Genomic DNA, 14,227 nt, shown 5'->3' on the forward strand with positions numbered 1-14,227 from the left:
GACAGAGGGGAACGACGGCCACCGCCTTTGTGTGAGGAGCGTTGTGCAATTTTTTGTGAGAGGGGAAAATAAATACTGCATTTGTTGCAGGAAATCATCATCACTCCTATCTCTCTAGTCAAGACTAGATTTTGAAAAAATTCCATTGGATGTCCGTGCTACATACAAGATGAACATGTCTTCATCCCTAGCATGAATTGAAATATCCACATACACAAACACCAATGCATAAAAACTCCATGATGCAAATTTAACAGAGGTAATCTACAAACAAGATCACTGAAGATGGTGCGCCTACAAAAAAGACTATTCTTGATCTACACATTACGAATCTGAATAATCTGAATACAACAAACAGTGTGGCAATCCTTCATCATGGTTGCAAACACTTAACCAGCTCAAAAATGTCAAGCCCAACGACTCCAACAAGGTTGAATAACTTCTGTGGTAAAAACAGCAAAAATGTAGATGAAATGACCCACCGTAGAGGTGTAGACTCGATTGATAGTGTTAGCAAGACTAGAACTGAACTTCGAGAGATGTGATCTGATAGTGATCCTACTACAGCAGCAGCTGGATAAGAAGAATACTCATCATTCCAGTTGGAGTTTACCAAGTGTAGCTAAAACTTGACCAGGTAAAAGTTGAAGTAGATTTAATTTGATAGAACTATTCACCGCCTCGTCATTCCAACTAAAAATGCTACAACTCAGACCAGTTAAAAACTGCATTATATTTTATTCAATAGGACTATTCACCCCCTCTAGTTCATGGAACTCCATCATCTTCTTAAGCCTTGTACAGTGCAAGGGGCTTAGGAGAGGTGCTTGAAGAAATAAATCACTTTCTTTAAGCACCGGTGCTTATTTGTTCAAGGCACACACTTAATTAGGCTCTCTCGTGTAGAAATAAGCACCGATGCTTGAGAAAAACCCTGTTTATTTTTCTGAGCACCTCCCTAAGCACCTAGCATTGTACAAGGCCTAAGATTCTTAAGGTCAATGAGTCCTTTGTTTTCCTTTAAGAGAAAGAGAAAAGTTGAACCACACATGCAATTTGTTCATTTGCTAGTACACAATTGCTTCATCTTCAGACCATACGTTGGTCAGTCGAGGCTTCATTCCAGAACAGATATACACCATTCCTCCCTCCTGCTGATTCTACATTTTCTTTTCTCTTAAAACTTTTTCTAACTTGTACCTTGTTCTATGATATGTACAGCCAGCCTCTCCCAAGAAGATGGCACAAGGTAAACTACATACTTTACAATACAAGCTTACAACAGCGTGGCCTGTGTTAAGTCGGTCACGGAGCAGAGTCTGGTAAAAGAGGATCTACCAGTGTCCGTGGAATGACAAACTGGTCAACAACCCGAACTACGCTGGTCGGATCCGACCATCCCGACGCGGCTCGCCATTTGCTTGGGAACCTCCTGGTGTGGCTCATCTGCAATGGCTCCTTGGGCTCCATATCCCAGTCTGGATCCAGCATCCACTCTTTTGGCACCTGGTAATTGACAACACACGTGAGACACGCCACAGGAAAAAGCCAAGCTTGGAGAGCTAAACCCAAACCATATCATACATATTACTCGGTAGGAGTCGAGACGATTAAAGATAGTGAATGCAACCAGAATCATGCAAAATGATGGTGCTGGTAAGTCAAACTAGCAGAGACATTACCTTGTCCACAGCCAGGGTGAACACCTCAAGGTCTCCATTCTTTTTGATGTGGAACCGCGTGAACGCCTTGTAATTTGCTATGCGCAGGGAGGAGAAGGCCTCGTCAAAGTGAATATGGAACCAGTTTATACACACGTATAAGTAGCTCCCAAACACCATCGACACAACGGGCGTCGACAAGACCCAGAAGTAGAGAAAGACAGACACATAGTAGATGATGGCGCCTCCCCGAGGGAGAGACTCTATTCCTTTTCTGCAGATTGTGCTTCTAGTTACTGCCATAACCTGAAAGAGAAAATGACAGTCAATAATGGTACAGCCCATCAGAAGAAGTGGTGTTTGTATGGTTCAAAGGATAACCTCTGGGATGTCGAAGGCAGACATAAGGTACTTGATACACGCAGGATAAAGCCCGAAGGTCCACTGTTCCAGACGAGCACGAAGCCCCGTGGGATCAGGGAAATGTTCACTTTCTGCCTGACGGTACCATTCATAGAGGGTGTGGTAGCCTGTAAATGAGTAATCCAACAAAAGAAGTAAACAACTGTGTCAACAGACAATGCAGCTGTCACTAACTAGCACATTATTCTTGACACACATGAGAGGTGACGCAAAACAACAAGCAAGTACTATCCTGTCATTCTTCTCTAAATCGCTATAAAGGAATCTGACTGCTACGAAAAGAAGTAACTTGTAACCTTCTTAAACGAAAAGGGAATCTACAATTATAATTCATAACTTTTATAAGGATTCAATATGACAACATAACATGGTAATCAAGCAATGATGCACAGAGGGAAATACGAAACACAAACCTGATGTCGCTAGTAGATGGTTGCGGATGCATATCTCAATACCCAGTTCCATAAGCAGCATCAGTAGTACTGCCGAAGTTATATGAGCAGCAGCATGAAGAAAGCCAAGCAAAGCACGTCTTCTACGTGATAGTTTTGTGGGTACAAAGAAAAATGATACCGTCAACAGAGTAAGAACACCAGCTAGGGATACATAAGAATGCTCTAGAATCTCAAAAATAGCATTCCACGTTGCATTGAAGAAACTATTCACACGGCCATCCCAAGAGTCTTCATGCAAGATACGAAATGAGTCACACTGAAGAAAAAAACATCATACTTACATCAGGCCACAAAAGATAGAAATTAAGAAACATAAGAACTATTATAACAAGTAAACTAAATAATTGTGTCCCTCGCGTCTGTGGTTTTTTATGGGCCATGCATATTCATCATCTGGAGGAGCATAATTTTGATGGAGCATAATTTACTTGTACATAGAGCTACAGACAATTATCATAAAATGTACAAAACCCTACGGGACAATACAGTTTCATTAAGTCTGAGAACATGTTAAGGTACCCAAGGAGTTAGGGTTAAAAATTAGAATGACCTGATCATATCAGTAAAACCCTGATTTTATTAAATCTTACAAAATTAACACTGGAAATAGATAGCCGTACAATGCGTAACAGCATCGGCGTTGTTTGAAGTCCTAAAATATTTCAGGTCATGTTCAATGTCAATGCTAAGTAAGACAGCATAATCGTTGATGAACTCGTATACCAACAAGGAAGCTTGCAATGTTATGCCAGTTATTACATCGATGGACAATCATTTTGATGCAGTTCCTAATTTAACATTTGTGGACAAGAAAACCAGTAATCGCTTTTGAAGCTTTAAGGCCTCATCTCGACCAAATAATGGAACGATAATTTCCAACTATACAGTTAAGAACTACAGTATAATCTAGTTTCTCACCTGTGGAAACATTGAGAAGACCAACACGAAATACACAAAACCACCAATGACATCAAATTGCCAATTTTTCCTTCGGAATTTTAAAATATTACCAAGTGCAATCTAGATGGACAAACAAAAGAAGCAGTCAGTTGGCAACAAGGCTGGTTATTCCAAGAACAACCCTGTTACATAATGAATCAAAGAAAGATAAACAAATGTAAGAGTCAACCTTACCTTGCTAGAATCTTCATAAGAAGGATATACAGCCTTCGTTTCATACTTGTTCCCATAGCATTCCTTGAAGTTCTCGAAGACATGTGTTGGATGCAAAAAGGCTCCACCACAACCATTTACAAGCAAGTGTTGCACATGTACTGGTTCTTTGGACTCAGTGCAAGAATGACGCATATAATGGTGCAGGTCGCCAGCCATCCGCAATTTACACCTTCCCTTGAGGTACTCACGTATTAAATATGTTACGTTTTTTCCAGTTTTATCACCCCAGTACCAGTCGAGAAGCCAATTTGGCTCATGAGTTATAAGAATTACAGAATCATGTTCTCCAACCTGCATAAATTCGACTAATACTAGTCACCACGAAAATGAACATGCGGCAATCTTAATGCACAATAACAAATATCTGCATTGCTTTCTGCTTAAGATAACAAGATCTACTAGCAGTGATCCCAATTTTCATCTACTGGTTTATTACTACTGAATCATCAAATTAACAAAAGATAACCATATCACCAACAGAAAAAAAACAATGTCCTGATAGAGTGCAGATGAAAGGATGTATTACCTTCTGTTGACATAATTCTGCAAAAAACTTGAACTGGTACACATCAATGTCGCCATGTAGAGCTTGGTCAAGACCAAAAACCCACCACCCATTGGGAAGCTTTAATGCAAAATAACTCCTCTTCTGGGGTAAAAACCACCCACCAAGCCAGCTCTTATGACAGACATACCTCATGAATGTGTTCAGTCCATCAAACCAATCTGCTCGAAAACAATGCAGCTTTTGTCACTCTTATTGGCATTCGTCCATTCACAATGATGTATCAGAAATATGCAGTGTAACTTCTCCCATGCCAAGACATCATTATTAGCAAATAAAAAAATGTAACACTGATGGGAAGGAAGAAGACAGGTACATGAATGTCATAAAACATGAAGTACAGTGCAGTTCACAGGTAGGTAATATTTACCATGGTTTCCAGGAATCATAAAACATTGTGGTCCCTTGTACTGCCTGAGCTCAGAAACTCCAAGAGGAAGTTCAGGTTTTTCCAATGCTATATGATCAGGCGTGTACCAAGCAGGAGGCTGGAGAGCATACTCAAAAGGGCAGAAAAAACGCCGCTCATATGTAAATGAGCATGGATTCGGATATCTGCAGAAGAAAGGAACAAATCAGCATTTTTTTTAAGAGCTTATTCCAAGATCAACATGGGAAAATGAAAATCCAATATAACAGGCTGGCAAAAATAATTAATAGATGGCATCATCCATGTATGGAATGCAACTTGTGATAAATATGACAAGCAAAACATTTATACTAGTCATAAATCAGCAAACATGAACTGAAAACTTCTAATAATGTAAAAGATCAAAGTATGCAGCATACGCGAGGTCTCCACCAATAAGTAGTAGTTCTCCACGGGGAAATATAAGCCTGGAATCATCAGACTTTACGACTAAAGAAGGTTGAGCAAGTAAGCGTGCTATAGCATATGTAGAGTTGCCACCATCGCCGGTATCTGCAATGAAGTCAAACCAAAGTTCGTCTTTCTCATCAAGATGATCGTATAAAAGGTCGCTGCTCTTAGATTCATCTGGAGTTTTGTTCATAGCAGCCTGGTTGGGTTAGAAAAAAATTGTCAATTGTTTTAACAGAACAATAGGATCAACTAGGAACTGTAATAATAACTATGTGAATTTAGTGAAGAAGAACAAAATTCTAGGAAGGAGGATATTCTTTTTTTTAGCTTAGGAAGGAGGGTATGACAAGATAAAACTGGATGAAACAAAAAAGCTAAACCAAAATGAGGACTGAAGCTAGAAATCACAGGTCATGTACCTGCATCATACGCATGTCAAATCTACCAACAAAGAGTGTCACAGATATCATGAGGTCGAAAACGGTTTTGAATAAATCTGTTGAGGTCCTGCAGAACATACCAAAAAATAGTCAGACGTTTTTACAACATAAGTGGATAATAAGAGCTTATGGATAGACCACCAACATACCCAGAGTACCAAGGAACCATGTCCTCAAAATCCGGTTTCAACAGTTTCTTCAGATTCTCATACTCCGAAATTGTTAAAGGATGAGTTAGAGCCCATCTATACAACAAGTCAAGGAAACAAGGTGAATAAATTAGTCCAACACTGAACGAACAAACTAGTAATGTGATGTTTATTCAGCAATTATATTGAGCACCTTTTTATGGCCTATTTTCATATCTGCTAGATAATATCAGCATGCAAACACGTGAAAAAAGACAAATAAAGTGGTCATCATCATGTGCAACTCCTAAGTACCCAGTAAGTAATGACCTGAGGATATTTTATCCCCTCACATCATGTTATCTTCACTAAAGTATATTCATATAGGTAATAAGCTGAATGCAACCCCTTCAGATTTTTCCACGATAACCATGGCATTTTGTTGAGAGGGTGTGAAGGTTGAAATTCATATATGTATAGTTCTGCTTAGATGAAACCATGACAAATACATTGCATTTTCCTTGTCATCATCATAAGTAACTTTGATAAGATGACAAAATACAAACTTATCTGTTGAGTTGTTTATAATACAGTACATGATTAAAAATCTAACTACCAGATGGATGTGTTCAGACATTCGACATACCCAGTTGACCGCTCCACGACATAATTGGCCATGTAAAGACCAATGAATGTGGCCCACAAAGAGTAGACAGGTGAAATGATGTTGGAGTGTTCGGATCCATTGGAAGCTAACTGGAGCAAACATATACAAGTTAAAAACAAAACAGTAAATAAATAGAAGAGATATCCCAGCATAAACAGAAGGTGAAGTATACTGACTTCTCCATAAATGGCCCATTTCGAGAGAAGTGGGTAATCACTGGCAGAGCCAACCGGGGCAAACCAGGATGAGCAAATCTGGTCTTTAAACTTATGCATACGCAATAGCTTTGAAATCAGTGTGTTGTCCTCATTTTGCTTTCTCCAGAGTGAAAATGCAACCCAGCTAGCAGTTCTACGATCAATAGATTTATCCCTTGAAAGAGTCCTGTTACCACAGTGGCTGTAGAACACGCAGCAAGCTATACTTATCACCTGTGATGTGACACGAAGTGCGAATCTTAGATAAATCAAAACTATCTAAAGAAGAAAATGAAAACACGATACACTTGAATCATTGTATGCCAAGAAACTTACTGCGCAATTTTGGATTATAGTAAGCATCTCTGGCTTTTTCTCTGCCATGCGAGAAACAAGACCCAAATACCAGAGTCCAAGAAATATGACGTGGAAGACGATCAAGAAAACTAGAGAGGAAATATAAATAGTGAGGAAGAGGGAAAGATTCATCCTCAAATCCAACCCCATTGACTGAAAACTAGGGAGATGGTATAATGCTGCCAAGAATATCCAAGCAACGTACCTGCATTCAGAAACAGCCTCAGGGAACTAATACATCTTGTTTTACTTAAATGATCTTTTCACAGACTCCAGAGATTGCTTACCAACGACTAAAGTTTGAATAGTTTGGCTTGATAGTCTTCCTAATAAATGGTGATGAGAAGAAATAGAAGAAACCAATCAAACAGGCATACATCGACCACCATTTAAAATTCTTGTCCAATTTCATTATAAGGGTTTGTAAGTTATCTGATGAAAGGAGGAAAAGCCAGCCAACAATCACAGCAATCATGAAATGTCTTGAATGCTCATGTGGGTATGGGTATCTATGAGTCAGAATAGTCCTGACCCTCTCCATTTTAAGGGATTCAATCAGACGACCAGATGGCTGCTTATGGAGCTTTTCTCTTCCCATAAAAACACTGCTCCCAAGTCAATGATAGTTCATACTCCTACTCAAAGCAACCAGAGGGACCTTCGTCACCGGTGAAAATTCCAGAACTGTGCCACCAGATCTGCATAAAGAAATATTTGTGAAAATCTGACAAAATAGCGATATGCGTGCAGAACAGCAATATTAAAACTAACTTCTGAAAGAAGTCACAAACTACAAAGTAGACATAGGGTGGGAAACAACTGGTAAGATTAAATGTGCCTCTTTTGCTCTATACCGAAAAGATCAAGCTAATTTATTGTACTTTGGTGCTTGAGTGAATCCCAGAAGTTATGCAGAGTATTCTCTGTATTCTGCAACAACCACAAAATATCACATAGTACCCTCACCAGATTGGCATGCTATCCTAGAAATCATCGCACGCTAAATCATGTAAATACTTAGTCACTTTACAGAACCAACCAAGACTTTCAAGGATTGCTCACTTAGTCAATTCTGTTCCGAAATAAAGTGGACCTAAAGTAAATAAATACGACTGTCTTTCTGCATAGGATGCTTTCTAAGAATGCATTGCACTTTTCCAAATGCTGACATCCTCAAAGGTGAATCTTTATATCATTTCACAAAATATGGCAATGGTATTAATCTAATAGTCATCCTCCCATGCTATATAAATGAATCCCAAGAGGGAAAATGTGGATGCAGAGACAAATGGAGACAGAAAATGTACAGGTAGACAAAGTGAAGGAGCACATTAAGCACATGGCATCAACAGATTCCACAGGAAAGGGACGGAGAGGAAATCATTACCAGAGACAAACACTACTCTTAGTGAAGACATTATTATCAAGCAAAGATGGCTCTAAAAGAACAATACTATCCCTAAATTTTCCGCTAAAATCTTCATAAGACCACAAGTTCAGGTCTACACATAGAACAAATAACTGAAACCATCTAGTAATGTACAATGGCAAAATAAAGCTAGGAAATTACAGAGAATAAAAGACAAATCTGACTAACCCAAACAGAAAAATAAAGTAAGTGTCTAGGCGGATTTTGACAGAACAAATATAGCAAAATCAGAGTGATTTGCCGACGAAGGCCACTTGGATGTACCTATCCTACTTCTTATCCTTCCTAGCCGTGGACTCCTATTCCCGATGCATCTTATTCATACATAGGCTTCCAACAATAAATCTTACAACGAACCCCTGATATGTTACCTAGCTGGATAACCTCAATCATGCATCCAACTCAGCCATTGGTTACTAAAGATGCTAATCTGCCATGGAGCACAAGAAGGTCGAAAGCAAAACTGCCAAACTAGTGATGGACATTGTGAAGCAGCAGCAGTGCAAGCATATATAAATAGGTCGACTATGCTGCTGTAAAAAGAAATAGATTGCGATGCAAGGAGGGACTCAGACCAGACTAGTTGTCAACCACCTACCGCCATGATGTTTATCATGTGGATGAGCTAGTGAAGAGAGATGATCTACAATGAATGTAAAGGAACTTATTTTCTGCATTCAAAATTAACAATAGAACATTCAACGGAAGGAAAGAAGAATCCTAGAAGTTATGCAGAGTATCCTCTGTATACTGCCACAGCCACACAGGTAAACAGGTAGTACCCTGACCCTGTTGGCATGATATCCTACAAGTTACCTCAGCAGCTCCACACTCAAGGATGTAGGAAATACTTAAGTCACTTTTACAGCACCTACCAAGTACTGATACCCCTAATGGTTGCTCAGTAAATCAATTCTGTTTCAAAATGAAGCACACAACATAATCAATGCATAGGATTGATTGTCTTTTTGCATAGGATGCTTTCGACACATGCAGCAGGAAGCATGCATTGTAGATTTGCAAATGGCGACAACTAAAATGAAGTATGGCAATTGTATTAGACTAACAGCCATCCATCCCATGCTATATAAACAAATCCCAGGAGGGAAATTGGATATAGAGACAAGAGAGCCGTAAAAAATAAATTGTAAGTGGACAAACTGCAGGAACACATTAAGCACATGGATTCCATGGGGAAGGGACAGGAGGCAATCATTGGCAGAGACAGAAACCTAGTCTTAATCAAGACATTAGAGAGTGACATGAGGTCTGTTCTCTAGTAAAAGAGATTACAGAAAACAAAGGTGCAAATCTGGTTGGCCCAAAGAGACAGACAACAAATCTGGGAGAGGAACAAAGATCATGCCTGCTTTTGTTTTCCCCTCGATATGCCGGCAAGGAACACGAGAAACCAGTGTGACTAAGAAACACAGGTATCAAGGAGGAGAAACTGGCAGTATAACTAACTGGTGGGGTGTAGAAAGCAGAGGAACCAGAGCAGAATTGCGCGCACACACACACAAGCTCCGTAGCCAGTATAACTAACAGCCACAAAATATCACATACTAGCCAGTACACACAGCTACAAATCATCACACAGCTTTACACTAAATCATGTAAATACTTTTGTCACTTTACAGAACCTACCGAGACCTTCAAGGATTGCTCACTTGGTCAATTCCGTTCCTAAATAAAGTGGCCCTATAGTAAACACATACAACTGTCTTTTTGCATAGGATGCTTTCTAAGAATGCATTGTACTTTTGCAAATACTGACATCCTCAAAGCTGAATCCTTATATCATTTCATAAATATGGCGATGGTATGAATCTAATAGCCATCCTCCCATGGTATATAAATGAATCCCAAGACAGAAAATGTGGATATAGAGATAAATCAACACAAAAAATGTTCAAGCAGACAAACTGAAGGAGCACATGGCACTAACAGATTCCATGGGAAAGGGACAGGGAGGTCTTCATCGCCAGAGACAAAAACCACTCTTAATCAAGACATTGTCAAGGAAAGATGGCTCTGACAGGACGAAACTTTCCCAACAATTTCCCCCTAAAATCTTCATAGAAACACAGATCCATGTCTACTAGGCGGATTTCGTCAGAACAAAGACCTAAGAATCGGAGTGGTCTGTCGTCTTAGGCCCTTGGATGTACCTATCCTACTTTGTGTCGTTCTAGCAGCATCACTTTGTTCTGGACATGGACTCCTATTCCCGACGCATCTCATTCATAGATAGGCTTCTAATAATGAATCATACAATGAACCCTTGATATGTTATCCAGCTGGATAACCTCAATTGTGCATCCAACTTGGCCATCGCAACTAGAGATGTTAATATATCATAGAGCACACGAAGCTCAAAGGCCAAACTACCAAAGTAGTGAAGGACGATTGTGAAGCAGCAGCAGTGCAAGCACATATATATATCACTACGCTGCTGTAAAGAGAAGAAATCGATTGTGGCGCAAGGAGGGATTCAGACAATAGTGGTTCTCAACCACCTAATTGCTGTGATGCTTATCATGCGGATGTGCTAGTGCAGAGAGATGATCTACAGTGAATGTAAAGGTACTTCCTTTCTGCGTTCAAAGCTAACAGTAGAGCACTTGGCGAAAAGGAAGAATTGAATCCTAGAAGTTATGCAGAGTACCCTCTGTATACTGCCACAGCCACTGAGTAAAGCCGTAGTACCCTGACCAAGTGACCATGTTGGCATGATATCCTACAAATTATCTCAGTAAGCCCTGCATAGGATGGTTTTGACAAAAGGAGCAGCAATTTGCAAATGCAGGCATCTACAAGGGTGGGTGAATCATCAATATCATGTGGCAAATTGGGCAATGGCATTAATCTAACAAGCATCCATCCATCCCATACGCAATATATAAACGAATCCCAAGAGGGGAAATTGGATAGAGAGACAAAAGAGCAAAAAAGAAAGTACAAGTAGACAAACTGCAGGAGCAAATTAAGCACATCGATTCCATGGGAAAGGGACAGAGGCAATCATTACTGGAGACTTAAAAACAGCTCGTAATCAGACATTATTATGAAGCAAATCTAGCTCTAACAGGAGGAAACTACTTTCCCTCTGCTAGTAGTACAATTCTCCCATGAAACCTTGACAGGACCACAGCTACATAGAACACAGAGAACTGAAAGCCTGAAACCACCCACTGTCCAGTAATCCAATAAATAAAATGTAGTACATGGGCAGGCCAATAAATCTGGGAAATTACAGAGAACGAAGGACAAATCTGGTTGGCCCAGAAAGACAGATAAATGAAGTAGTAGCAAGTTTCTTTATAGCATATAATACACATAGCATTAGGCGCAGAGGAACAAAACATGGTAGTACCCACTCTGTTTTCCCCTCCTCAATATTCCGGCGACGAACACGAGAAAGCAGTGCGACTATAAACAACACGGGTATCTAGGAGTAGAAACAGGCATTAAAACTAAACTGGTGGGTGGTAGAGAACAGAGGAAGCAACTGAACTGAATTGCGCGTGCGCGCAAGCTCCTACGCCATAGACAAAAAGTACTCTTAATCAAGAATTATCAAGCAAAGGTGGCTCTAACAGGACGAAACATTCCCAACAATTTTCCCCTAAGATCTTCATACAACCACATGTTCACGTCTACAAATAGAACAAATAACTGAAACCATCCAGTAATGTACATGAGCAATAATTCAAGAAATTTACAGAGAAGGAAAAACAAATCTGGCCGACTCAAACAAAACAACTAAGGAGGTGTGTAGACAGATTTTGACAGAACAAAGATCGCACAATCAGAGTGATCTGACGCCTCAGGCCACTTGGATGTAACTATCCTGCTTCCTACCCTTCTACCAGCATCACTTTGCTCTGCCGGGCGTGGACTCCTATTCCTGATGCATCTCATTCATACATAGACTTCCAATATTGAATCTTACAACAAACCCTTGATATGCCACCTAGCTGTATAACCTCAATCATGCATCCAACTCGACCATGGCAACTATATAAAGATGCTAATCCGCCATGGAGCACACTAAGGTCGAAAGCAAAACTGCCAAGCTAGTGATGGACATTGTGAAGCAGCAGCAGTGCAAGCATATATAAATAGGTCGACTATGCTGCTGTAAAGAAAAGAAATAGATTGTGGTGCAAGGAGGGACTCGGACCAGAGTAGTTGTCAATCACCTACCGCCGTGATGTTTATCATGTGGATGTGCTAGTGAAGAGAGATGATCTACAGTGAATGTAAAGGTACTTCTTTTCTGCGTTCAAAGCTAACAGTAGAGCACTTAACGAAAAGAAAGAAGAGAATCCTAGAAGTTATGCAGAGTATCCTCTGTATACTGCCACAGCCACTGAGTAAAACCCATAGTACCCTGACCAAGTTGGATATCCTACAAATCATCTCAGTATCTCCACACTGAAGCATGTAAATACTTGAGTCACTTTCGCAGCACCTACCGAGACCCTTTTATGGTTGCTCACTTAGTCAATCCTCTTCCAAAATGAAGTGGCCAAACATACTTAATACTACATAAGATTGTATTTCTGTATAGGATGCTTTCGACAGATGCAGCAGGAATTTGCGAATGCAGACATGTAAAAGGGTGGGTGAATCTCCATATCATGTGGCAAATTGGGCAATGGCATTAATCTAACAAGCATCCCTACATCCCATATTATGCAATATATAAACGAATCCCTAGAGGGAAAATTGGATAGAGAGACAAGAGAGCAAAAAAGAAAGTACAAGTAGACAAACTGCAGGAGCACATTAAGCACATGGATTCCTTGGGAAAGGGACAGCAGGCAATCATTACTGGAGACTAAAAAAACAGCTCCTAATCAGACATTATTATGAGGCAAATATAGCAATAACAGGAGGAAAACTACTTTCCCCGGTACAATTCTCCCATGAAACCTTGATGATAGGACCACAGCTACATAGAAGAGAGAACTGAAAGCCTGAGACCAACCACTGTCCAGTAATCCAATGAATAAAATGTACTACTCCATGGGCAGGCCAATAAATCTGGGAAGTTACAGAGAACGAAGGACAAATCTGGTTGGCCCAGAAAGACAAATAGATGAAGTAGTACTAGCAAGTTTCTTTATATCATATAATACACGGAGCATTAGGCGCAGAGGAACAAACATAGTAGTAGTACGCACTCTGTTTTCCACTCCTCGATACTCCGGCGACGAACACGAGAAACGAGTGAGACTATACTATAAACAACACGGGTATCTAGGAGTAGAAACTGCCAGTAAAACTAAATTGGTGGGGGTAGAGAGCAGAGGAAGCAACTGAACTGAATTGCGCGCGCGCACGAGCTCCTACCCCCAAGATCCGCGCCCCCTAATCCCAGCCCCGATCCCGCCGAGCGCCACGAAAGGAAGGAAGCAATCAGGGGAGGGGAGGGAGGCTTACCAACTGATAGTCCGGGAAGGGGGCGAACGCTAACGCCCGCGCCGCGCCGCCTCTGGCCGGCGGCGAAATTCGGGAGGGTGGGGGGAAAAGGCGAGATCTTTGGCGGTAGAATCTGCCGTCGCTGCGCCGCTCTGCTCTTGTAGCTTGCTGCTGGCTGCTGCCTGGTGGTGGTGGTGGTTAAATCGGTGGTGGGGAGGTGGGGGGAGGGAGAAGGGGAGCGAGCAGAGCAGGACACGCAGGGAGGGAGCGGCCGCGGGGGATTAATAATTAATTAAAGGAGGAGGAAAGAATTGGAGGGAGAAGGAAGGAAATGCTTGCGGTTTTGGTGTTCCCTCCCCTGCCCTGCCGGTGGTGGTGGCGGCGTGGTCCGACTCTGACCCAGAGTTTTTTCCTTCCTTTCAGCAGCAATGGAGGAAAGGAAAGCAACCACATCGATCCATGGCCGGACGCGCATC

General features: G+C 40.9%; 1 protein-coding gene across 1 annotated transcript; it reads right to left on the reverse strand.

Annotated features, from left to right (window-relative positions):
• Nucleotides 1-992: 992 nt before the first annotated feature.
• Nucleotides 993-14,227, reverse strand: LOC119302945. Its single transcript, XM_037580007.1, has 16 exons — nt 13,773-14,227; nt 7,180-7,590; nt 6,872-7,097; nt 6,515-6,769; nt 6,318-6,427; nt 5,693-5,788; nt 5,523-5,610; nt 5,070-5,299; nt 4,651-4,835; nt 4,242-4,441; nt 3,674-4,006; nt 3,458-3,559; nt 2,498-2,795; nt 2,043-2,191; nt 1,683-1,967; nt 993-1,506 (listed from the first exon to the last, which is right to left on the reverse strand). The coding sequence occupies exons 2-16, from the start codon at nt 7,488-7,490 to the stop codon at nt 1,306-1,308; spliced, it is 3,069 nt and encodes a 1,022-aa protein (XP_037435904.1). The 5' UTR covers nt 7,491-7,590; nt 13,773-14,227; the 3' UTR covers nt 993-1,305.

The sequence above is a fragment of the Triticum dicoccoides genome, chromosome 5A, assembly GCF_002162155.2.
Source record: "Triticum dicoccoides isolate Atlit2015 ecotype Zavitan chromosome 5A, WEW_v2.0, whole genome shotgun sequence".
In the NCBI taxonomy this organism is placed as follows: domain Eukaryota; kingdom Viridiplantae; phylum Streptophyta; class Magnoliopsida; order Poales; family Poaceae; genus Triticum; species Triticum dicoccoides.

Coding starts and splice junctions, on each gene's coding strand:
- LOC119302945 (XM_037580007.1), bottom strand. CDS start 7,490: ATGGGAAGAGAAAAGCTCCATAAGCAGCCATCTGGTCGTCTGATTGAA. Junction 4,442..4,650: donor TATGATTCCTGGAAACCATG/GTAAATATTACC, acceptor GTTTTCGAGCAG/ATTGGTTTGATGGACTGAAC. Junction 2,192..2,497: donor CCATCTACTAGCGACATCAG/GTTTGTGTTTCG, acceptor ACTCATTTACAG/GCTACCACACCCTCTATGAA.